Source organism: Panthera leo, chromosome D3 (genome assembly GCF_018350215.1).
Source record: "Panthera leo isolate Ple1 chromosome D3, P.leo_Ple1_pat1.1, whole genome shotgun sequence".
Lineage (NCBI taxonomy): Eukaryota > Metazoa > Chordata > Mammalia > Carnivora > Felidae > Panthera > Panthera leo.
In genome coordinates this window covers 81,442,527-81,467,406 of record NC_056690.1, presented here as the reverse complement: position 1 = coordinate 81,467,406, position 24,880 = coordinate 81,442,527, and the positions used below count along the sequence as shown (strand labels likewise).

The window sequence follows — 24,880 nt, the reverse complement described above, 5'->3', positions numbered from 1 at the left end:
ATCTCCATATTTCATTTGGATTTCACTGGCTTTTCCATTAATGTCAACATAAGTATTTTTTTCTTAAACACTCTGCAGAAAGGGTGGGAGCTTCATTTTACAGCGGTAGTTTCTGAACTATCAAAATTACACTCCTGAGAAAATTCTGGCTTATCCATATATCACCTTTGTGAAGATTTTTCTTCACTCAATGAGGCATGTGAACCATAAGTGACACTGATAATACAGTGACCAAGGAGTTCCGAAATGGTAAGACGCTCAATTGAATAACATAGCACTTCTGAAATGTAAATAAAAGTCACATCAAGACAAAATGTTAAGTGGTAAAAATGGCTGTATAGGTATGAAAAAATCACTAGAATGCATTATTTCAAGGCTTATCGGCTAACATTTGACTGTGAAAAAGATATGAGCTATAAGCTGATTTTTATTATAATTGTGTTTTTTCCTCTTTTGGTGCACTTTCTACACTGTAAAATGGTCTCATTTGGTGAGAGAGATACATGGTTTAGGGGGAGCAGAATCTCCCGTAAAAGAGAATGCTATTGGTTCTGTTGTGCCTGATGAAGAAGAGGAATGGGTGATTCGCATTAAATTCAATGGAGGGGAGTCTGCTTCGAAAACTCACCTCACTCCCGGTGCCGGCTGAAGCCTCTGTACCTTGTTCATTTATTTCTACAAAAGACTTGTGGAAAACATTGGACAGAAATAAGTTTCTGTCCATAGACATTCCTGAGAAATCAGCTTTGCCCTGGTTAAAGGCGTCGCTCATGCCCATACTGCTCAGGGTCGACTTGAGGTCATAGGTCTCTTGGAGCATGAACTTGGGGAGATACAGCTGCACTTCACAGAGCTCCATTATGTCTGCGCTGGTCCACCCACTCAGCTTCTCATAGGTGATGGCCTTTTCCAGCTGCGGGTGTGGAACAAGAAGGAGGGAGTCAAAGTAGAGGGAGGAATATTGGTTGGGCGAGGCCTCGGGATAGAACATAGATGAATTACCATCACTCCCGTTACCCCGGGTAGCAGAGCACACACTTTCGAAAATTATTTCTGTAATGAAATGCTTCACACTGTTGACCTACAGAATCTTTGTTTTGCAACTTAGTAGTTCTCAGGATACAGGGGAACTAGACTTTGATTCAAAATGGCAGTACTTTTGCATCACCTGGGTGGCTTAGTAGGTTAAGCATCCGTCTCCTGATTTAGGCTCAGGTCATGATCTCACAGTTCGTGAGCTTGAGCCCCACATCAGGTTTAGTACTGACAGCATGGATCCTGCTTGGGATTCATTCTCTCTCTCTCTCTCTCTCTCTCTCTCTCTCTCTCTCTCTCAAAATAAATAAATAAACATTTAAAACAATGGCAGCACTTCTATAACAGTAATGCAAGACATCAACTACACATGGAAATGCAGTAGCAATATTCATTTAGATTCTGTCTACGCAAAAGCATAACCTTTGGAAGAAATTGTGTGCCAGGGTACAAAAAAAAAAAACCATATTTGTTACATTAACATGGGAGACAGTTCTTTGAAAACAAAATCTGAGATGAGATAAAATGTCACAACAATATGAAATTAGTCACTATAAGCTATGCAAAAAAGAAGTGAAGGAAAAGTAAAGAAAGGAAACTCTCCAAATCTTAAGAGTGATGCCTTTTTTAGCATAGTTTTGAGAGTGTTTATCTCCTCTTTATATTAAAAAATTTTTAAATGATAAATACATATACCTCCATATGCATAAGGATATATCTAAAAAATGTGCTTTTTAAAAAAATGTTAAGTGTATTTATTTATTTATTTAGAGAGACAGCACACAAGCAGAGGAGGAGCAGAGAGAGGGACAGAGAGAATCCCAAGCAGGCTCTACCCTGCCAGCGCAGAGCCCAGTTCAGGGCTTGAGTTCACAAACTGTGAGAACGTGACCTGAGCCGAGATCAGGAGTTGGATGTTTAACCGACTGCACCACATTTTTAAAAAATAGCATGTTTGTTTCAAAACCCTTGCTTTTGCTGCTCTGAGAGTTTTCTACACCCAAGCATTGCTGTCAATTACATACTCGTAGATGGTGTACATTGTTAATCTGACAGCATATTCAGCTCAGGAACCTGCACTCTTAGGAGGAAAGGCTTATCTTACAAGCGTGTGACCCTAATGGCTTAGTGTCCACACTCGGTCTTATTTTTACCATCCTCTCTGGCTTCACAAATCTTATGATACAATTTGGAAATCTTTTCTACCTTCTTGCAGGACTGTGGAAACGTTTAAGTATAAAGGATCTGGCACACATGAGATGTTACGCACTGGGCAAAGAAAGCCAGGCCACTCATTGCATGAGAGACTGACGTTCAATTTAAATTTACAAATGGCTCAGAAACATGGTCTGACCAAAGTGCTGTCCACCATAACAGAAATTTGGCTGATAAACAACTTAAATAATGCTTGAAGGTGGTCTGATACAGACTATTTCTCCTGAAGACTATTTACATGATTAAAAAAAATTTTTTTTTAAGTCTTGGCAGTCAGTATCTTGTTTAAAAATGTATATCCAAAGCTAGATTGATGCAAGGGTTAGCCTCCAGTTAGGTGGGCTTTACCAGAGGGAGAAGAAAGACCCAGACTGATTGAAAGATGGATCAATGCACACAGCTTTGTGACAGGCACTCCGTTGCTCGTGTGGCTGTTTGTTTACCCAATGCTAGAGCCTGTAGATTCCTAGCCTTTCTGAGGATAGTAATACCAAACTGACAGCCTTTTAGAAAGCTTAAATGACACTGTGAAGGTGAAGTCCCTAGGGCTCCGATGTGTTGGTTGCCTTCCTCTACAGGAATCAGAGAACAAGGAGATTATGTCTTATATTTACCCCCAGAGCAGTGAACACTGAAACCACCTTCACATCAGACAGACTGTACCTGATCCAGTCCTTCGATATCTTCTGGCAGCAGGATGAGCAGGCTAAGGTCACGGCTGTTATAGTAGAGTTGGAGGCCCGTGGCCTGTGGCTCTTCAATGTGAAAAGCTTGGAGTTTTGTTTTCATGGACATCATTTGCACTGGTTTGCTTATACTCTATGGGAAGTAAGTAGCAAAGATTGGTGTTCCACCAAATCTTTAAATTATTTTTATCATAATTGGTGCCCAGTAGTCTGAGATACTGGTAAAACGTGATTCTCTGCAAAACGCTGAATAAAGTTATTCAGACCTTGCTTTCTGGAAATATGTGTCCCAGTGGAAACCATTATCCATAAGTGATGTGGAAGTTTCTTTTATAACACTATTGTGGCAACCTCTGTAAATCATAGCAAGATAGATCTTACTGAACACCTAAAAAACTATATAATCTTATGTAAACTATGTAAATGTCAACGATTCAGAAACTGAATAAGGTGTATTTCACATGCAAGCCATTTGAGAAAGTAGTTTAGTGTCATAAACACTGCAATTTACTAAGGGAATAAAAAGATAATAGACTAGGAGGAAATATTTGCAAAACACATATCTGATAAAGAGCTGGTATCAAAACATACAAAGAACTCTTATAAAGTCGATGATAAAACAACCCAATTTTACAATATAGGCAAAAGATATGAACAGATACCTCACCAAAGGAAGACACATAGTATTTGAAAAGATGCTCAACCATATGTCATTAGGTAATTGCAAATTAGAACGAGACACCACTACAGACCTTTTAGGATGGCTAAAAGTCCAAAACACTGATAATATCAACTGCTGGCAAGAATGTGGAGCAACATGAAATGTCTTTCTCTATCAGTGGGAATGCAAAGAGCAAACCCCTTCAGAAGACAGTTCTTTTGGTAGGTTCTTACAAAACTAAATGTAGTATTACTGTATGATCCAGGTGTGCTAATATGAGTGAAAAACTTATATCCACAAAGTCTTGTGCACAAATATTTATAGCAGCTTTATTTATAATTGCCAAAAACTTAAAGCAACCAAGATGTCCCTCAGAGGGCGAATGGCTAAGCAAACTGCAATACCTCCAGTCAGTGGAATACCATTCAACAATAAAGTGAAATGATCTATCAAGCCGTGGAAAGACAGGGAGAAAACTTAAATACATATCGCTTAGTGGAAGAAGCCAGTCTGAAAAGGCTACATACTATACAATTCCAACGATATGACACTCCAGAAAAAGTAAACCTGTAGAGACAGTAAGAAGATCAGTGGTTGCCAGGTATTTAGGAGGAGGGATGAGTAGGTGGAGTACAGGGCATTTTTAGGGCAGTTAAACTATTCCATATGATACTATAATGACAGATCCATGACAAAAAGCATTAGTCAAAACCCATGGAACTGTACTAGACCGAGTGAACCCTAAATGTAAACTATGGACTTCAGTTAATGAAAAGGTATCAATATTGGCTCATTAATTGTGACAAATGCACCACACTAAGGCAAAATGCTAATAATAAGAGAAATTATGTGAGTGGGGGGGGTGTAAGGGAACACTACTTTGCTCTCAATTTTGCTATAAACCTAAAAATGCTCTTGAAAGTGTCCATTTTTAGTAAAGACAATGGTAAAAAAACAAAACAAAACCCTGCAATTCAGATATTGGGAAATATGTCATTTATCCATTCTATATGGAGCTAAATGGCAATCACAAAGCCCCACCCTTCTGCTAATGTAGTGGCCATATGACCAGAGCTGTTCGTTCAGGATACTACATGATACGGTGATTGTTTCGGGGATGAGCACATGAATGGCACAAAATAGAGTCTTCCCTGGGAGCCTTCTGTTAGAGCTAGCAGCAGACTTTATCTACCAGGGTTTCGAAGCTAGAAGACTGACAAAGGGGCAACCATATTCCCAGGTCGTGTGGATAAATTGTATCTTCAGTATTAGATTCCCTGGAGCTCTCAATTCCTCTCAGTTACACGAACTAATGCTAATACAATTCCCATTTCACCGGAGCTAGTTTGGAATGCTATTTTTATCACTTGCAACTGAAAATTCCTTGTGGATATACTAAGCCAGGTAACTATCCAGCTCATTTCTGGCTAGTCTATTTGATTACATGTTCAGTTCCTTCCCCATCTTTATCCCACTGATTATGTAAGAACCATCTATTGTACACATCCACGTGATTGCTGCAGTAGGTCCCTGGCAACACTGTTTATGTGAGATGAGCCACTCCAGGACCAAACAGCTCCAAACAAATGTTGGATAATCAATTCCTTTCCTGGGAATTTAAAATGAGATCTATCAGAACGGTCTCTAAAACAGAGACAGTGTTGTGAGTAGACAGATTGTGCCATTGTGGATGGGGAAGAAGAGAAAGTTAGACTTTAGCATGGTGTAAGAATGATGGGAGAAACAGAGTTGAAAAGGTAGAGGCTGAGTCTTGTTTCCACTCAAGTTCCAAGGCCCAGCCACATCCCAGCCCTTGGATTCTATGAGATCTATCTGTCACCTTATATTAGTCTCCCTTTTTGTTGCCATCGGTTCCTATCACAAAAATAAGCATGATGCATCCTAACGCTAGGAGAAAACTCAATGAAAGAGATGAGATTTTAAATTTGTGTTTCTTTTACTTTTGGAAGTGTAAGAGTTTGGTAGAAGAGAGTATTTCTCTGGTAGAACAAGAACAGAACTTATAGTGAAGAGTTGGGGTTACAGTTCTGGTAGGTTTCTGACTTAACATAACTCCAGTCATGTGACTCCAGCCACTTAGCCACCTGGGAAATAAATATAATAACTACCTTATGTACTCTATCATAGCCGTAGCAAGGACTGAGTGATAAATCTGTGAATAGTCTATTTTAAGAGAAAAAAAAAAAAAACAATGAAAGGGGAAATCCCAAGTGTGATGGATTTGGGAGCTTTTAGTTCAGCCATCCCTGTCCTGGTAAGAAGCAGTTATAGGAACACATATTCAGAAAGAAGAGTGAATTTACACTAGAATCTCCTTCACAATGTCGTGTAAAAGCTCATGCTGATTATTAAGAGATTTCTACCTTGTTTATTCTGAAAGGCTTTTCTGTAGTATTTTGGACTAAGAATTGATCTTCCCAGATTCCTTTAAAGTAAAGGGCGTTCACCAGAACCATTCTGGTTGCAGAATTCACAGCATCATCAGGTAGGAGATTCACAATTTTTCCTAAAAGAGCAAGAGGACAGATTATAAATACTATCATTGCATCCTGGCAATATGCCACACTTATAAAAATAATAATTATGGGATACTGTTAAGTGATAATATCTCATATCCACCAATGATCGAAACTGGGATGTTACACTGATATAATATTACTAACAGAGCCTATTTAAATTTCATCTATTTTTCGAAGAAAGTCCTTCTTCTGGACCAAAAATCAATCCAAGATCTCAAGTTGTGTTTAAGTGTCATTTCATCTTAATCCCTTTGAATCTGGGACAGTTCTCATTCATTCTTTGTCTTTCATGACTTTAACATTTTTGAAAAAAGTTTGGTAGCATGTCCCTCAATTCTAGTTCAGATTTGTCTGATGTTTCGTCAATTGTTTCCACCGAGAAAGATACGTTAGTTCCTAACAGCCAATGCCTGTAAATGCAATCTTATTTGGAAACAGGGTCTTGACAGATCAAATCAAGTTAAAATGAGGTCATACTGGATTAGGATAGCTCCAATCCAATGACGGACATCCTCACAAGAGGAGGAAAATTTGGACATAGACACAAAGAAAGGACAAGGCTTTGTGAAAACACAGACACGGGACAGACATAAAGAAAAAATTATGTGCCAACAGAGGCAGAAATTGGAGTGAAGTGTCCATAAACCAAGAAACTTTCAAGGATTGCCAGCAACCACCAGAAGCTAGGAGAGAGACATGGAACAATGCCTTCCCTACTCATTTAGAGGAAGCATGACCCTGCTAACACCTTGATTTCGGACTTGCAGCCTCCAGAGTTACGGGAGAACACCCTTCTATTGTTTGAAATGAACCAGTGTGTCGTAATTTGTTATGGCAGCCCTGGGAAACCATCACAACCACGGAAGTGATGTTGTGTCTTTCTCAATGAATCATACCAGGAAATATATGATGTTCATATGTCCCATTAGTAGTGATATTAACCTTGATGATTTGATTTCTACAGGTTTCTCAGTGTAAAATTATGACATCTTCCCTTTGTAATTAATAAGTATCATGTGGGGAGATACTTTGAGACCATAGAAATTTCCTGTATTCACCAAACTTTTGCTCACTGATTTTAGCATTTATTGATGATCTTGACTGAAACAATTATTACTGCAGTTTTTGCCAAATGGTGATTTTCAATTTCCACTATTCCTTCTACATTTATTAATTGGAATTCTACTACAAGGAAGAACTTTCCCATCTCCTTCTTTTACTTAGGTATTCAATAATTTATATCCCTATAGACGCATGCATATTTGTTTTACTCTGTGTCTTATAATTTATTACTATCATTATTTATTTTGTTTCTCAAACTCTCCCAGATTTGGCTATTGGGAACTTCCTCAGCTTGGCTCCTATGTCCATTTGACATGTTCCCAAATATTTTGAGCACTTCCTTACATTCTGGTACCACAGTATATCCTACGGTTTGTCTGGTGCTTTCTAGGAACCCTGGTTACTTTTTTGAAAGGATGGCTTTTAGAAATCAAGATGTGAATGTTAGCTATGCTGATTACTACTGGGGTATCATTGCTCAGCAGGGAAAGCTAGGAAATTCATATATTATACACACATCTGTAAGTATTTTCATATCTATATAATTCTCTTTCTTCTGATCTGTTAAAGATGAGGAAATCATATTGATATCACCTGTTTCAATCCAACACTGTGGGGTTTATGCTCACCTTTGCTTTTCCTTATTTGTAGTTCCTTTCTCTGTCAACTAGAAACCTGGGCCTTATTATTCCCAATATATTTACTTATTTGCTCAATCCTAGAATATACGTAAAATAGGTTCAGAATGGCTAATCCATTCTCCTATGGAAAACAAATTTGATAACTAGGGTACAAGATTTGTATACGGTTCCCTTTTTTAAGCCTTAGATTAATTACGTAATGAAAATATTGTTTTACTAGAGCAAAGATTTGTTCAAAAGAATAATTCTGAAATGGGATTGTAAGCCAAGAAAAGATGCTATTGAAGGACCGGAAGTTTTGAAGAGAAAATACAGATGGATTAGACTGATAGGTGAAGCCACAGTGTGTATGCGCATACACACACACACACACACACACACACACACATACACACGAGGACTACTGAGGAAGTCCAAGTATTATCCAGGGAGTTGGAATCTCAAAGGCCACGAGCAATGGAGCTTGTTGGGAAAAGGGGAATGTCAATAAGATTGAGGGAATTATTTCATTCACAGCAATTTTTCTTAGCCTTGACTGTGAATTAGAATCACCTGAGGATTTAGAAATACTGATGCTTGAGCCTCACTTCCAGAGACCTGAATTAATTCACCTGGAGTTGGGCTTAGGAATTATTAGATGTAGTTTCAGTAAATTTAGTTTCACCTATAGTGAGGACTGAGAGCCACCGGTTTGAAGACTTTTGGTCTATTGGCCTTTTATACCTCCCTGCGTGCCAGCAATGGGTAGCAAATATGTTAGCTTGCAGGTTAGTGCAGTGAGTAAGGACGCTCCCATCACAGTAGGGTTAGGACATAGAGGGATTGCTGAATTGCATTTTTAAAAAATAAGGATTATATGTAACACTTGTAATAAAACTTTTAAAAGTAAAGAATAACTAAAATTAGGGGCGCCTGGGTGGCTCAGTCAGTTAGGCGTCTGACTCTTGATCTGAGCTCAGGTCATGATCTAACAGTTCTCGAGTTCGAGCCCTGCGTTGGGCTCTGTGCTGTACAATGCAGAGCCTGCTTGGGATTCTCTCCCTCTCCCTCTCTCTCCCTGCTCCCGTCCCTCAAAATAAATAAATAAACTTCTAAAAATGTTTATGAAAGAACAACTAAAATTAGGTCTACTAAACTTCTCAGTTTCCCTTTACTTTTACAGATGTAAAGTAGGTCTGGAAAATGATAGTAGGTGAGTGAAATTTAACAAAGCAGCGGTGAAACAAAATCCAGAGCTCTGGTCTTCCATTTCGAGTGGCTTGCTGGTCAACTGACTCCAGGTAGGGGTGGGAGAGGAGACACCCGATTTGTAGCTCGTGTCTGTAGTGTCAATATTCTCACCATATTGATTTCAAGCTACCAACGTGAAGTCACTGAAAGAGGGATTGGGAAGAGATGGGTACAGACAGCCAACGGGCTCCGCGAGCCTGCACTATGCCACATGCACCGCCTGCTGCAGTCCTCACAGGGGGCACATCAGAAGCACCTGTGTGGCTTTTTAAAAAACTTCTAGAGATGCCAGTAGATCTGAGGTACGACTTGGACATGTCTTTTCAAAACAAGACAAAACAACATCTCCCTCATCTATGAAACAGACATTTCGATTTTAATAATTAAATTTGAATTCGATTTTAAATGATAATGTCAAAACTTAAACACGTTAGCATCTGTTTTTCTATCTTATGAAACACAGCATATTAAACTTAATTTAAAATGTCTTTGATGGTTCAGCATGGGGAGGCCATCTACATCCTTTTTTTTAATCTTCATTTTTGCACAGAAGCTTTACATTTGAAAAGTTCTGGGTCATTTTTAACCAATTACTCTATCATGTGATAGAGCCGCGGGTGCAAATAAGGAACGTATCGAGGACTGGGTTTGCACAGACTTATCTCAAGTTGACCAAGATCCAGATGATGTAAGCTTTATTGCATTGTTCCCTGGGTTCATACGCTTTCAAGGAAACTAGCCTCTTGAAACTTCTAACCACATGTTAGAACATGTACAATATAATTATTTTACAAAGGATGTAAAAAATGTAGTTAAATGCAACTTTAAAGTAACACACAGAGCCAAATTTGACCAGGATTTTCCTACACTCTTGAGAACTAACGTCCACCTACTGGCTGGCTCATTGCACGCGTCCTTGGTAGTTTTAGGTATTGGGAAGGACAATCTTCGAAGATTTTCAGGGTTAAGTCCTGCTGGGCACCGAGTTATTAATGTGACACTAGAGTGCCCCATGTGCCAAGCAGATGATAGATTTTGAGATTACAAACACGGAGACAAACATGGATTACCAACCCCCACTTTTAAGGAGTTTATAGACTATAGGGAAGACAAATCAGAAAACAATTGCAACATTTAACAACACTATCATGGAGTGATATGTGTGTGTCCAGTGTATGTCCCAGTGATATGTGTGTGCTGTGTATGGCCCAGTAGTCCATATGACTACTTGAAAGATGACCTATTTGAAAGCAGAAGGAAAGAAGCTTCCTTCAGGTGGCTCAGAGGGAACGCAGTCATGCCAGAGTTTCTAGCAACTTTCCTTTACGGATGTGCAGAACTCTGCCTCAACAAAGTTCCTGCCTAGCTGGTTAATTCCTTACCTTATCTGATGTTGAATAGCCCTCAAATAGCAGATGTTTGTGTTCAATATGTAAAGAGAAAATATAGAAAGATTACAGCTTTCTTCCTCTTTAGAAGAGTCTGCTTCCCCTCTCCCTACCAGACCACATAATAGGCACTGGGTTAGGAATTTGAGACCTCAGATTTAGTTCAGCCTCAGACTATCCTTAGGCCTTAGGCTCACTTCTGTCATATTGAATGCTTTTGCCTGTATAATCCCATGTGGTCCTCCTGCTAACTGAAACAGTGCACGTATTCAGTAAAGACTAGCTGACCTAGTCTTTACTAGGCTTACTTTTGAATGAATCCAAACCAGATGTAAGTTAAGTAAAATGGTCACTCTTGCCTCACCGTGGCTTTTGAGTCACTAATACAATGAAAAAGGAACTGAGAATTCAGGGCTGCCAACTTCCTCAGTTTAGTTCAACAAACAGTAACGTTCCGAACAACTGCTATGGGTGGGCCTGCCGTGTGTTAGTTGATTCACCTCGAATCAGGCAGCATCATTGCACTTGGGTCCTTCAGTCTAGTAGGGGAGGCCTCAGCAGTTAACTTCAATAACAATATGGCGCCCGTCAAGGTAAACTTTCGCACTGAGTACGATGCGAACAAAGAGGAAGACGCTTAGCCAGGCCTGGGAGCCAGCAGCTTCTTGGAGGACATTACACCTGAGGGAAGCCTGAGGGGTTATCCCATGCCAACAGAGGGGCTGGGAGTGGCAGGGCAGGGCAGGATGTTTCAGATAGAGGGAAGAGCTTACGCAAATGCACGGGGTCATGAGGTGGCACAGGGAGTTCTGGAGACTCTGTGGCACTTGGAATTCCTAAAGTACAAATTCTGAGTCAGAGAATGACAAAGGTTGAAGTGGGGAGACAAGCAGAGCTCTAGGGGCCTGCTGGGCCTTTTATGTCAGTTTAGGGAGCTTGAACTCATCCTGTGGGTCATGGGGCACCATGATGGTATTGGGTTCAAGAGTCACATTATCTCCCTGGTCTAATTCACATTATAGGTACATCATCTGGGTGGCTGACAGGAGATGGGATTTGAGGGAAGCAAGAATAGAGGCAGATTATTGTATTAGCACAGATAAATGATAACCAAAGCCAAAAGCAGGGGAGGAAGAAATTGGAAGGGAAGGTGAACTGAGAAACATGTAGGAGAAGGCAAAGGAAAGGGGAGAGCTGAGAGCATCTGTCAGATTTCTGGTGTGAGCAAGAGTGTGCATGCCATCACTGAGATGGAGAACGAACACACGAGGTAGATGAGGTGTGGCAAAACCATTCTGAGGTGTGACTTCAGGTCCGTTGAGTTTGAAATATGTGGGGCCCTCAGCAGGCATGTCTGGCAGGTATATATAACGAGCACCGAAGTTCCAGGGGTACGCCTAAACATTCCACATACCTGGATGCCATGCTAAGGCTTAATTATTAGTATTCATTAATAATTACATCTTTTGCATTTCTTTGTGAGATATAATGGACCGTCAACAGTTATATCGATTTAAAAGGCAGCTTGGTCTGTTGAAATGAGTTCAGACTTTGGAGCGAAACTGACTTAGATTGGAATCTTATCTTGCTCTTATCTCTGAAGATTTAAACTCTGTGATCTTGGACGAATTAATTTCTCTAAAGCCTCAGCTTCCTAATTTCTAAGATAAGGATTACAGTAAAAGACTGCTAGGTTGTCTACGAGAGTCTTTCTACTATTTCCTTTTAGAAATAGAACGCTTGTGTTGTTAATTTTAGCCATGCTGACAGGTGTGAGGTGATATCTCATTGTAGTTTTCATTTGTATTTCCTTGATGATGAGTGATGTTGAGCATCTTTTCATGTGTCTGTTAGCCATCTGGAGGTCTTCTTTAAAAGAATGTCTGCTCTCGTCTTCTGCCCGTATTTAACTGGATTATTCATTGTTTGGGTGCTAAGTTTGATAAGTTCTTTATATATTTTGGATACTAACCCTTTCTCAGATAGGTCATTTGCAAATATCTTCTCCCATCCCGTAGGCTGCCTTTTAGTTTTGTTGGTTGTTTCCTTCTCTGTGCAGAAGTATTTTGTTTTGATGAAGTCCCAATGGTTTATTTTTGCATTTGTTTCCCTTGCCTCAGGAGACATACCTAGTAAGAAGTTGCCACATCCAATGTCAAACAGGTTACTGCTTGTAGGATTTTAATAGTTTCCTGTCTCACTTCACACCAGTCAGAATGACTAAAAAATTAACGACACAGGAAACAACAGATTTGGGGGAGGAGGTGGAGAAAGGGGAACCTCTTGCACTGCTGGTGGGAATGCAAACTGGTGCAGCCACTCTGGACAACAGTATGAAGATTCCTCAAAAAGTTAAAAAACAGAACTACCCTACAGTCCAGCAGTTGCATTACTGGGTACTTACCCTAGTAAATTTTTGAATAGAAAAATATAATTTGAAGGGATACATACACCCCAATGTTTATAGCAGCATTCTCAACAACAGCCAAATTATGGAAAGAGCCCACATGTCCATCAACTGATGAATGGATAAGGAAGTGACGGTATATATACACAACGGAATATTACTCAGCCATTAAAAAGAATGAAATCTTGCTGTCTGCAACGAGTTGGAAAGAGCTAGAGAGTATGCTGAGTGAACTAAGGATCAGAGAAAGACAAATACCATATGATTTCACTCAGATGTGGAATTTAAGAAGCAAATGACAATAGGGGAAAAGATGAGAGAGGAAAACCAAGAAACAGACTCTTAACTATAGAGAACAAACCAATGGTGACAGAGGGGAGTTGGATGGGGGGTGAGTTAATGGGTGATGTGGATTAAGGAGAGCACTTGTTGTGGTGAGCACCGTGTGTTGAATGGAAGTGACCAATCGCTAAATTTTACACCTGAAACTAATATTACACTATATGTTAGGTAACTGGGATTTAAATAAAAACTCAAAGTATTTAAAATTAAAATTAAAAAAGAAATAGAACGCTCAAATTTTAGGTGAGCATGCGGCTACGCATCTAAAAACGACATCTTAGGGGCGCCTGGGTGGTTCAGTCGGTAAAGCGTCTGGCTTCGGCTCAGGTCATGATCTCACGGTTTGTGAGTTCGAGCCCCGCTTCGGGCTCTGTGCTGATGGCTCAGAGCCTGGAGCCTGCTTCAGATTCTGTGTCTCCCTCTGTCTCTGCCCCTCCCCCACTCATGCTGTCTCTCTCTCTCTCTCAAATATAAATAAACATTAAAAAAATTTTTTTGTAAAGTTTATAAAAACGACATTTTATAGGGGCACCTGGGTGGCTCAGTTGGTTAAGCATCCTACTGGCTCACATCATGATTACGCGGTTTGTGAGTTCGAGCACCACATCAGGCTCTCTGCTGACGTTTTTTAAAATGACATCTTATAGATCTTTATTACAGCAAGTCTAGGGGGCCAACTATCCCAGTTCGCCTGGGACTGAGAGACCTTTAGGTGCTAAATCCAGGAAAATCTCAGGCAAATCAGCACAGGTTGGTTACCGAAGCATAAAGTACGCCGTGTGACTGACTTTGGGATATGAGTGAAACTGTTGTGTGAAACTCTCAGGTCATGTCCTTAAGAGCAAAGAGGCTTTCTTCTCTCCATTTCCTACTGACTATAAAATGACAAACATAAGAATCATCTTAGACGTAAATATGAAAGCCATGTTTTCAGCATGGCAGAGCTGACCCACTAGTCTGGGTCTCCGGATGGCCTCATGGAACAGACTGCTTATCTCCCTTTTGACTATTATGTGAAAGAAAAATGAGCTTCTATCCTATCATTAAGCTACTGTATTTCAGGTCTCTTTGTCACAGCAGCATAGCCCTCACTCTAACACATGGCCTTATTTTGAAAATTACTTAAAATCACATGACATTTTTAAGGCCACAATTTTGTTATTAACTACTAGCTATTTTTCTTTAGAAATCACAAATGTAGCAGTGTCCTAAATTTCCTTTTTGCATTTTTCTACTTTTTACCCCTGGACTTCTCTTTAGATTTACTGGGATATAAGAATTCCTTGTCCACTTAGTAAAGGGGGTATCTTGACTTTTAAGTTTTGGAAAAGACTAATTGAGAAAGCTGTGGATCTCAAAATCATGGGCATGAATAGAAAGACATGTTCTGAATACCTAGAACGTGACCACAGTTCTACTTACGAAATACACATACTTACACTCAATGCAAACTCAAAAAAAAATACAACAATGCTTGGAGAAAGTGCTCTGTCAAGCACCCCGGTGAAAGCTTACCCTCAGTCTGGCTTTCAACCCAAGAGTTGATCTCCTTTCGGATTTGTCCAGAAGCTCCCACAAAGTCAACAGACCGTGGCTCCGCACCAAAGTATGTTTTCATGTCTTCTAAATATTTCTGGAAGATATAGGTAATATCTCCGTCTGTAGAGTTTATCCGAAACTGAGAAATCAAGTCTACTGATGGGCAGGTGCAAACCCCCACCTCGTTGCCCCTTTCTGTCTTTCCATACTCCCATTTTGGTCAAAAACTAAATACCTCCTCTCTAAAACTGGATGGGCACTGACTCGCCAAGCAGAAGCCCAGATGGGGAGGGAGGCCTGCCCATGTATCCATGCCCTGTATTTATTCATGCCTATGAAATGGGGCTGGAATGAAAAGAGACAGGATTCTAGGAATCCCAGGACTGACCCCAGTGAGCAAGAGTTTTTCGCGGTTGCACTTGGCTTTCTGTAGCAGAGGTGGAGCCTAAGTGAAGCCTGAAGGGTCTGGCAGCTGGCCCCTGGGACTCTGAGTGCCCATGAGCCCGTGATGGGCCCCTGAGGAAAACTCTACACTGCCGTGCAAATTGATCGGTAGGCATGGCCGGAGGTTCAGCGGGCTTTCTGAGGGAAGAAAGCTGGCCTTTCGGCCTTTGATGTCCACCTTGATGGCAGTCATATAAGTGGGCTGTAGGGTTGCTGCTTGTGGGAGCACCTGCCTCGGGAACACAACTTACTCCTCAGGACAGCTGTCATACTTCTTATTTTTATTACTTTATGTAGGAATCGTGTGCAGTAAAAAAAAAATGAGTTAACTCAGCTTCCAGAAATCTAAATTCTGTAGAATTTATAATCTGGTTAAAAAAAAAAAAAATTGAAGAGTCACAAGGCACCATTCTTTGTCTTGCCTCATGGCTTCTGATCAACCTGTGTGAGCACATCCAGGGCTGGTGGACACTTTAAAAGATGTATCATTTTGTATCTCTGTGTCCTTCTCATCTCTCAGGGCCCACCGGACTCAAATACCTCCTGCTTCTGGATCAAACCCGAATGCACACGACTACCAGTAGCAAATGTCTTTAAGACCTTGTTTGGATGCTTTCATGCCTTTCGTAAGCATAACAAAGCCCAAGTCCTGAACTTCCCAGAATTCACTGACTATGGTCAGGGATAGCACTACCGGGTACCACAAGGTACTTCATCTCTTACATTGTTATCCCTCTACCCTATCTGATCTCCTTCCTGTTTGCCCACTGGGCACCCGCTCTCTTATGAGATGGGCTCTGAGGAGCCTTTGAATCTGAAGCAAGGAAGAAATCATGGTCTGCGTTGAGGGGTCTTGACCATCAGAGAAGGAGAGAAGCTGGTATTATTCTATATTAAGGGTGTTTCCTGAAGTCTCAAAAGTCATGTTGTGAAATGACTTGTCTGATCCCGAAGTCAGCTTTGCTCTTGAGGCCGCAGTCTGCAGTCATACGTCCAGGACGAGTACCTCCTTTGGTGTCTGCAGATTAAACCTCCTGAGTTACTCCACTTGTTTGTTCCACTTCCTGTGAAACAAATGCTAACCCAGAGATTAGACAAACCACGTTTCATGTTCACAGGCTGTTCCTCGAGTGTACCCCTTTATTCGAGACGTAAAGATCTGATCGCTAGATCTGGTTTGAGACTGATTATTGGTTTCTGTTAGACACTTACGGGTGCTCCAAATGGTTGTTTACCAGAAATACTGACCACATTTGTTAACTTTGTCCCTGGGATCTCTAGAGAAACGTACAAAGAGTTTACTGATTGGTCTCGCGTGGCTCTTTCTTTCCCACCAGCTTAAAACATGTTTGCACTTACGGTGTGAAATGGGTAAGTTTGCTCTCCATATATCGCATTGGCTGTTTTAAGAGTGTAAGCATTGCTGGGATTGTTGATTTCCGAGATGAGTGCCTGGAAGTGAGAGTGTATTTCTTCAACCTTGCCCAAACCGAATTCCTTTAAAACAAAAGGGATTAGTCAAATAAAAATGTCCAACAAAAACTGTCTATATATGAACAACCTGTATTGAACTGAAATGATTTGGTGCACTGCATACAAAGGTTGAAATTGATTGCATGATGGACAAAAAATGTCTTCTTTAACGTTATCAGTGCAAGAATTTAAAAGTTTTTGGGGCTTTGTTTTCTTCGCATTTAGTTTGGAAAGGCAAGAACAAGTTTGAATATGGGGCAGTTTTGAAAGGGAAGAAAATTTTGGTGGAGAGAGAAAAAGGGAAAGAATATGACCCTTCCAAAAAGTGTACACATTTTTGTATTTTGGAAATTTTTCTATAATTTTCTGATATCTAAAAATTTTTAATATTTATTTATTTTTGAGAAAGAGAGAGAGAGTGAGAGAAACATGAGTGGGGGAGGGGCAGAAAGAGAGGGAGACAGAGAATCAAAAGCAGTCTTTGCACTGTCAGCGTGAAGCCTGATGTGGGGCTCAAACCCATCAACGGTGAGTGAGATCATGATCTGAGCCAAAACCAAGAGTCAGATGCTTAACTAACTGAGCCATGCAGGCGCCCCTATGCTACTTTCCTAAGAAAAATTACCTATCAAAGGGTGCCGAAATTTGCCACAAAAAGACACGTGCTTCAAGTGTTTTCTCCTTGATCATAAAATAGATATTAAAAATAAGACATACCATCTTTCTTTTCTTTTCACTTTCAGGACAAGATTTGTTGTCCTGGTCTCTGAATTGAAGCACCTGTCATTTGAACAAAAAGGCAATATGTGAACACACTTTGCAAAGATGTAATCCTATGAAATACTTATCAGTAAATACAAGTCAGTCATTCCCACCCATACAGAACATATAATTAATTAACCCGGGGAGGGGAGGGCTCTGATTTCAGTTAAATAATGTGAATGGATGAAGTCATCAGCGACTTTTAAATAGATTTTTGAAACTCCAGTTTAAGTAGCTAGTCTCTTTCTTCCAATACTCTTTATAGGACATTGGAGATGATGTTGGGAATACCCTTAGAGGTAACATTCCCTCGTATTCCATGTTTTATTTTTTTTATCTATGGCTGTTTTGAAAACTAGGTGTTCTGTTGAGAGCGTCATTTAGACAATTTCAGCAAAAGCAACCATTGCTCTAGTTATCTAGAAAACTGAGGGATTTTAGTTGTTTATTCTAGTTCAGTGTTTCGGTTCTCATTGTGTAACCCCCCCCCCCTTTGACATTTATAGACACATTCTTTGTGTTCACCACAGCATTTCCTTTGGAAGTTAACAAGGAGGAGGTGCACATCCTTGTTTCCTCTGAAGTGTGCAACAGTGGAAAACAAGGTGATAATTCCATCTCTCACATCCTGGACCCAGCTTACACTAAGAAATAAAGTCTAGTTTACCAAAGGTTATGCTGACACAAAATAACAGACAGGGGTACATGAACAATTCCATCTCCATTGCAAACTGAAGCTGTTGATATTTAACTAACATTTAAGTAAAGCAAGGGTGAGACACAATAATATATTTTTTTGAAATGGATCCAAATTGGAGTCCACCTAAGATTGCCTATCACATTAATGGTTAAACCTTTTAACAATTACTAATGATCAACAAGACGTGAACGAGGATTTTGTTGTTGTGTTTAAACTATGCAATATCATGTGAACCAAAAGAATAAGAATGATATCCTTGGCTGAAACTGACAGAATATATATTCTGCCTATTTTACTCAGGATTACTGGCTGTGCCCTTTTCCATATTTGGCACAGAGAAAACTACCTTGAGTGGAAATTCTGTCACTTGTCCTTTTGATTATTGCATGATTTAGGGCTGGATTTACTATTTTATATTTTTTTGTTTTAAAACACACACATATATTTGTATGTTTACACATTTGCACACATAAACACTTATGTGGATTTTTAATTATATTTTTGCAATCTATGGCTATACTCACGGGTATACACACACACACACACACACACACACACACTATGCCTGAAGATGCTTACAGCAAATCAATAATTGTTTATATGGTAATATTGTTTCATTATTTTAATGCTCTCAATAAGCTGTTTAGGATCATTCAGACAATGAGGGATTGAATGAAGACACAACCAAACAAATCACAAAGAATAGAATTCACTTGATTTTTCTATTTTTGTCTTCAAGAAAATCCTTCTGAGATCGGAAAGATGACGACAATATTTAAAATATGAGCCATTCAAATACCATATGATTTCGCTCATCTGTAGAATTTAAGCAGCAAAAAAAGGAACAAAGAAAAAAGAAGACAAAACAAAACAAAGAAACAAACAAACAAAAAACCAGTTCTCTTAACTATAGAGAACAAACTCGTGGCTGCCAGAGGGGAGGTGAGTGGAGGGATGGGTGAAATAAATAAAAGAGATTAAGAGCTCATTTTGATGAGCACTGAGTGATGTGTAGAATTGTTGATTCTGAAACTAATATAATACCATATGTTAACTTCGCTGGAACTAAAATTTTAAAATAAAATAAAATGAAGTATGAGCCATAACTTCTTGAAATCTGTTAATAATCAAAATTAAATTGTTTTTGATGTTGAACCAAATTTGATAATGTTATTGTTTCTGTCTGATCTTGCTAAAAAACACAGGCTCTTACATGGTTTCTCAAGCAGCGGTTTTCTAAGTGATTCTCTTTCCAAGACTTCTTTTTATGGTCTAAGGAAATGTTTAAGTGTCTCTTTTGTTTTGAAGGATATGGCCGTACAATGGAAGCTATTTGGATTTCAGGAGGCAAATGATGATGAAAGTCAAAGAAACCATTTGGTTTGAGGGCCACAGAGGATGGTCTCCCCTACTCACCTGGGCTATCTGGGCTGCAGTGGTACCCTGGGTGCCGAAATACACCATGGCCAAGGAGGTTGAGATGCCCCAAGGAGAAAAGAAAATATTTTTGCCCTCAGCAGATTCAGCTATCTTTTTGCTAAAATCCAGGGCAAATCGGTTGATTGATTTCACTAGAGAGTCCATTGGGAAAACCTAAGAAAAATAAAGTAGGGATGGAAAACTTGTTAATCGTCTCCACTTTACTTCTGAAAAAAGGATTTGTTGGCAAACACAAATATCTCCCTTTAATCACCCCTTCCTGCAATGACAAAAAATAAATATTATCGAATTCGATTTTATATAGTATATAGAATGCATATATTTCTATCCATTATGTACACATATGTTTCCATTCATCCTTATATGTGTACCTATTCATGACAGCTGAATGAACTGTAGGAAAATTCCACACCAACACTATCCGTTTACATACTAGAAAACTGAAGTCCAGGGGCACCTGGGTGGCTCAGTGGGTTAAGGTCAGGTCACGATCTTGTGGTTCGTGAGTTCAAGCCCCGCGTTGGGCTCTACATTGACAGCAGGGAGCCTTGGGATTCTCTCTCTCTCCCTCTCTCTCTACCCTTTCCCCACTCATGCTCTAAATAAATAAATAAATAAATAAACTTAAAAAAAACAACAACAAAGAAAACTGAAGTCCAGAGAGTTTAAGAGAATTGCTCAAATTTTAGCATGAAGGCATAACAGAGAACAATAGGATGCTGTCAGTTGGCGGCTCTGTGTTAAGAAAACCACAACGAAAGAGGTAGTGGAACCAGGTCTCCGGCGCTGTTAGCCTTGTCCTTCTTTTCAATGCACCACGTGACTGCTGACTTTCCGCAGTAGATGAGAAATCACCATACACCGTTCCAAGACACTTTATGCTTTTTATCACTTACCTATCGCCCATATTTGTACACGTTTTAACCCTATTTACTCACTCACGCCGTTACGTGTGACATTCCCAGTTCCTGGAATGCCTTGACCCTCCTTGACTCTATTAAAATCCAATTCTGTTCGAAGTTTCTCTTTTTCTTCAGAAGCTTTAAGGGTATGTCCCACAACCTCATTTTTTGCCCCTTGCTTGACATTTCTCACACCACTAGCTCTGTCTTCGTGTGTTCAGAGCTTTCCAACTCCAGAGGAAGTTCCTTGAGAGTGAAATTTTCTGTATGTCCAATGACACCTTGCTCCGGACTTCACACAAAATGGATGCTGACAAATACCTGTTTATTACTTCTTTACAATGTTCGTTGTTTGGCCTCCAGCCACCATACTTTCTTCATTTAAACTTGAAACCACACACAATTTAGTGGGAAATGCTCTTAGAGAAGTAAGGAACTCCAGGCTCTTTGCCTTTACTCCCACTCACTTGAGAGTCTCTGAAACTGGTCTTTTTGAACAAAAGAGCTCAGGTTTTCTCATTTTTTTTTTTAAATTACATTCAACCTCTAAATTTCACCTCGAATTACGCTGACACTGTAAGTCTTTTAAGACTTGGGTTCTATCAAAGAAATAACTACTTCAATCTGTTGTCATTTTATAGCCAAATAATTTCTCAAACTGGTTAAGTGATGAAACATAAATCAAATTCCTAGACCTAGAAATTCCCAGTAGTGCCAATGACTGTATAGAACTTCATCTTACACTAATATCACCTAGCCCTCAGAACTTTAGAAAGGCCAGGAGTTCTCGCTGGTCAAACAGCTGAATCAAGGGAGAGGCATGTGTAGGCAAAGTTTTGGTTTCATCATGAATTGGATTAACGGTGATCCCATTGAAATCCCTCCTAACCGTAGGCTTACATCTAATTCCAGACTCTGACTCCTGCCTCAGTTGTAGCTTCCGCTTACTGCTGAAGATGATGATAATCCTAGGCTAATATTACTTGACTAAAGAAAAAAACCACAACCTTGGGGTTGCAGTAATTCGAAACTTGCCAATGTCTATTTTTTTCTTGATAGATCCATTGCCATCTTGGAAATAACCTCCTTAGTCTCTTTACAGCTGTGTTCATTCAAATGATGCTCTGTTTACTGCCTCTATATCAAGCTTTATCTCTTCAAATCTCATGAATTACGTTCATATGAAAAATGCTTGAGTCTTCCAAAACGTACTGACCATGAAGACAGGAGAGAGTAATATCTTTGGGCCTGAGATCTTTGTCTTTCTACCAATGGTTTACAGTTATTCTAGAGTTTAATTCTTTGTAACGAATTCCTGAAAACAATAATTTTATCTAATGAAAGAGCTAATTTCTCGTGCAAAGTTAATATCTAGTTATCTTCAGCTTCATTAATTCTCTTGTTAATATCATCATTAATATACGAGGTATAGCCCAGAACATAAAAGAACAATTCCTGCCATTTTTTTTAACAAAAAAACTTGTAGAAGTGGTAATCCATTAATGAAATTTGACCCAAGAGTAGAAAGTACCTTCTGAAGGAGGCAGAATTTTAGGATGATATTTTACAGGAAATAATTGATCCATACAAGGGTAGACAATGATTTTTTTCAGGGAAGAGTATAAACGTGTAGGTCGGAATCCTACTATGCTATTTTCAGAATAAATTATTCTTCTGCAGTTTTCAAGAGTTATAGCTGTATCAGCTTACATGTATATAAATATAGAAAAATGTAACACACACATTATATATGTTAAATATGTAAATTTCAACCTGTCAAGGGCTTAGAGAAGAAGCTGGAGAACTATGAAAATAATAAAAGGACAGTGTCATTCATCAAAATATCACATCATAGATACCCACAGTCCCAAAGAACCTCCCAGTCCCCTCTAATCCAATTGTCTTGTTTTATCTGCTAGGCAACTAAGGCCCAGAGAGGTTCAATGTGCTGCCCTGTATGCACAGCCAGCTAAGAGCAAAGCTATCACTGCAACCCCATTCTCTGGACTCTGAATGCCATTGCTTTTGTCATCTCATTGTCTTTAAGATTTTAATGGTAAGGGGCACCTGGATGGTTCAGCGTCTGACTCTTGATTTCTGCTCAGGTCATGATCTCATAGTTCATGGGATCAAGCCCTTCGTCAGGCTCTGCTCTGATGGCGTTGAGCCTTCTTGGGGTTCTCTCTCTCCCTCTGTCTCTCTCTCTCTCTGTTCCTCCCCTGCTGTGCCTCTCTCTCTCTCTCTCTCTCTCAAAATAAATAAACATTAAAAAAAATTTTAATGGTAAAAGGGAGAGATTGTGTGATGAAAGAAGGTGAACAGGAGAAATAAAGGAGAGAAGATGGTGTGAAGGAGGACAGTGTGGGAGAGATCCTCGCCCTGTTTTCCATAAGAGGATACTCAACGCTCCTTGCCTTCCCGGTGATACTGATGATACTGCCTACTTTGTGGGGCTGTGTCTACCAGAAGATAACATGTCCCTCCACCACTTCTATATTCACCCAAAGCCATTTTCTAGGGGAAGCAATAGTTTGGGGTGTTTCATGATGAGTGCGTAGTGGAAGATTGGGGCTTAGACTCTCCACGGAAGAGAAGGAAGCTAACAGTCCCTAGCGTGTGGTGATCAGGACAGGATGTCGGCTGGGAGATCAGGGACGAAAGCCAGACCGTTAGTTCCATACATTAATGAGTGACCTCAAATACATGTTGCCAGGCCTCTCTTCTAGAAGGGTTAGAAGGGTTAGAAGGGTTAGAAGGGTTGGGGCTCAATTATTCTAACAGTACTCTATTTCTCTTTGCCTAGGTTGACGGATACGGAGGTCATCCATCTAGAAATGTGACTAAAGGAGATTCCGTTTAGTTTCACCGTTCCTGGTAAAACAGTAACTCCTTTGAAATGAATGCTCTCTCTCCCCCTTTGCCCTCTTTCCCCTACAAACTTTGAAGCAGATTGGGGTTAAATCTGTCTGACTCGCACAGAATTCTTGAGGGGATGAAGCTTTCTTTACTTATTATTTCTGTCTGAGGGAGCTCTTGATCATTTGTTACTTACCTAGGCACTTCAGCAAAGAAGGGGAAAATAAATAAACACTTTAAAACAAAGAAAGTTTTACCATACCTTGTTTTCTTCCACACGAGCAGAACTGGCAAGTGGCTCCTTCTGTAAGCGATTGTGGCTGAGTTAAGTAACTTATAACTGTAGAAATCTTCTTTAAAAATTCTAGCACCTCCCTTTTCTTAGCCCCACCCTCTGATTCACTCTCAGAAACCCAGACACTCTTCCTTTCAAGTTTATCTTGGCCTAGAGCTCAAATAAAAAGACAGAGCTAGATGATTATGGTTTTGCCTGAATTACTTAATTAGCCACATTTTCCACGTCTGTCCGCATGTAGAGACCTGAACGCTGACAAATTGTAACCCACACTTTCCTTGCTTAATCTCTTCTCTAGGCTGCCAATTGGCAGCAATTATAGTGGTTTTCCCCAGTAGTCTTCTTAATTAAAAAAAAAAAAAATAGAAGGGCACCTGGGTGGCTCAGTCCATTAAAAATCCGACTTCAGCTCAGGTCATGATCTCGCGGTCACGAGTTTGAGCCCCACATCAGGTTCTCTGCTGTCAGCATGGAGTCCGCTTCAGATGCTCTGTCTCCCTCTCTCTCTCCCTGCCCCTCCCCGCTCACTCTCTCTCTCTCTCTCTCAAAAATAAATAAACATTTAAAAAATTGCAAGAATTAAAATTTTTTTAAATAGAAAACTCCAAATTAGTGGAATGGTAATGGGCAGTAAAACAGAAAATATTATGGGCGAAATATTTGCTGTTAAATCGTCAAAGCTGCTTTTTTTTTAAGGTGCCGTGTGTGAGAGGCAGCCAAGGAACATTGGTCCTCTTCTCCTTTGGTGTGTTGGTGTGGAACCCGGGCATAACTCCAACACGTTGGATGTCCATTCTCCCACCCCAGGGACAAGGGAACTGGATTAATGTTTTAGACACCGTCACCGAGTCAGATGCTGGTTCATCATTTTTTGATTATCTTTTACTTCTTCCTATGAATGTCCCCTCACTCCTCCGTATTTATTCCACAGGGAAAACAATAGTTGTTGTTTCATTTTCTACTGCTGTATGCCTGTGCTTGGCAAGGTGGTGAGAGGAACGGAGAGCAGGAAGGACAGGGGGAACATTCCAAAGGGATCGAAGGAGAGAAGGAGCCTCTCTACTTATGGCAGATTTGGAGCGTCCTTCATGCACTTTGCATCTGTATCTCCATGGGACACACGTCTCGTGGGAACCTGGCTCAGCGTGTAACATTTGAATGTTAGTGGGGAACCCAGCACCGAGTTTTTCTCTGGACTTCACTAGAGAATGTGACTTGCGGCGGGAAATTCCGTGGTGCCTGCCTGACGTGTGCTGAGCAGA

At 40.0% G+C, this 24,880-nt stretch overlaps 1 protein-coding gene across 1 annotated transcript; it reads right to left on the bottom strand.

The window, feature by feature from the left end:
* On the bottom strand, positions 1-23,657 carry SERPINB10 (serpin family B member 10). Its single transcript, XM_042911199.1, has 8 exons — positions 23,586-23,657; positions 19,542-19,718; positions 17,381-17,443; positions 16,550-16,687; positions 14,723-14,840; positions 5,982-6,124; positions 2,914-3,069; positions 1-913 (listed from the first exon to the last, which is right to left on the bottom strand). Exons 2-8 carry the CDS (start codon positions 19,707-19,709, stop codon positions 509-511), a joined length of 1,191 nt encoding a protein of 396 aa, XP_042767133.1. The 5' UTR covers positions 19,710-19,718; positions 23,586-23,657; the 3' UTR covers positions 1-508.
* Positions 23,658-24,880: the final 1,223 nt, after the last annotated feature.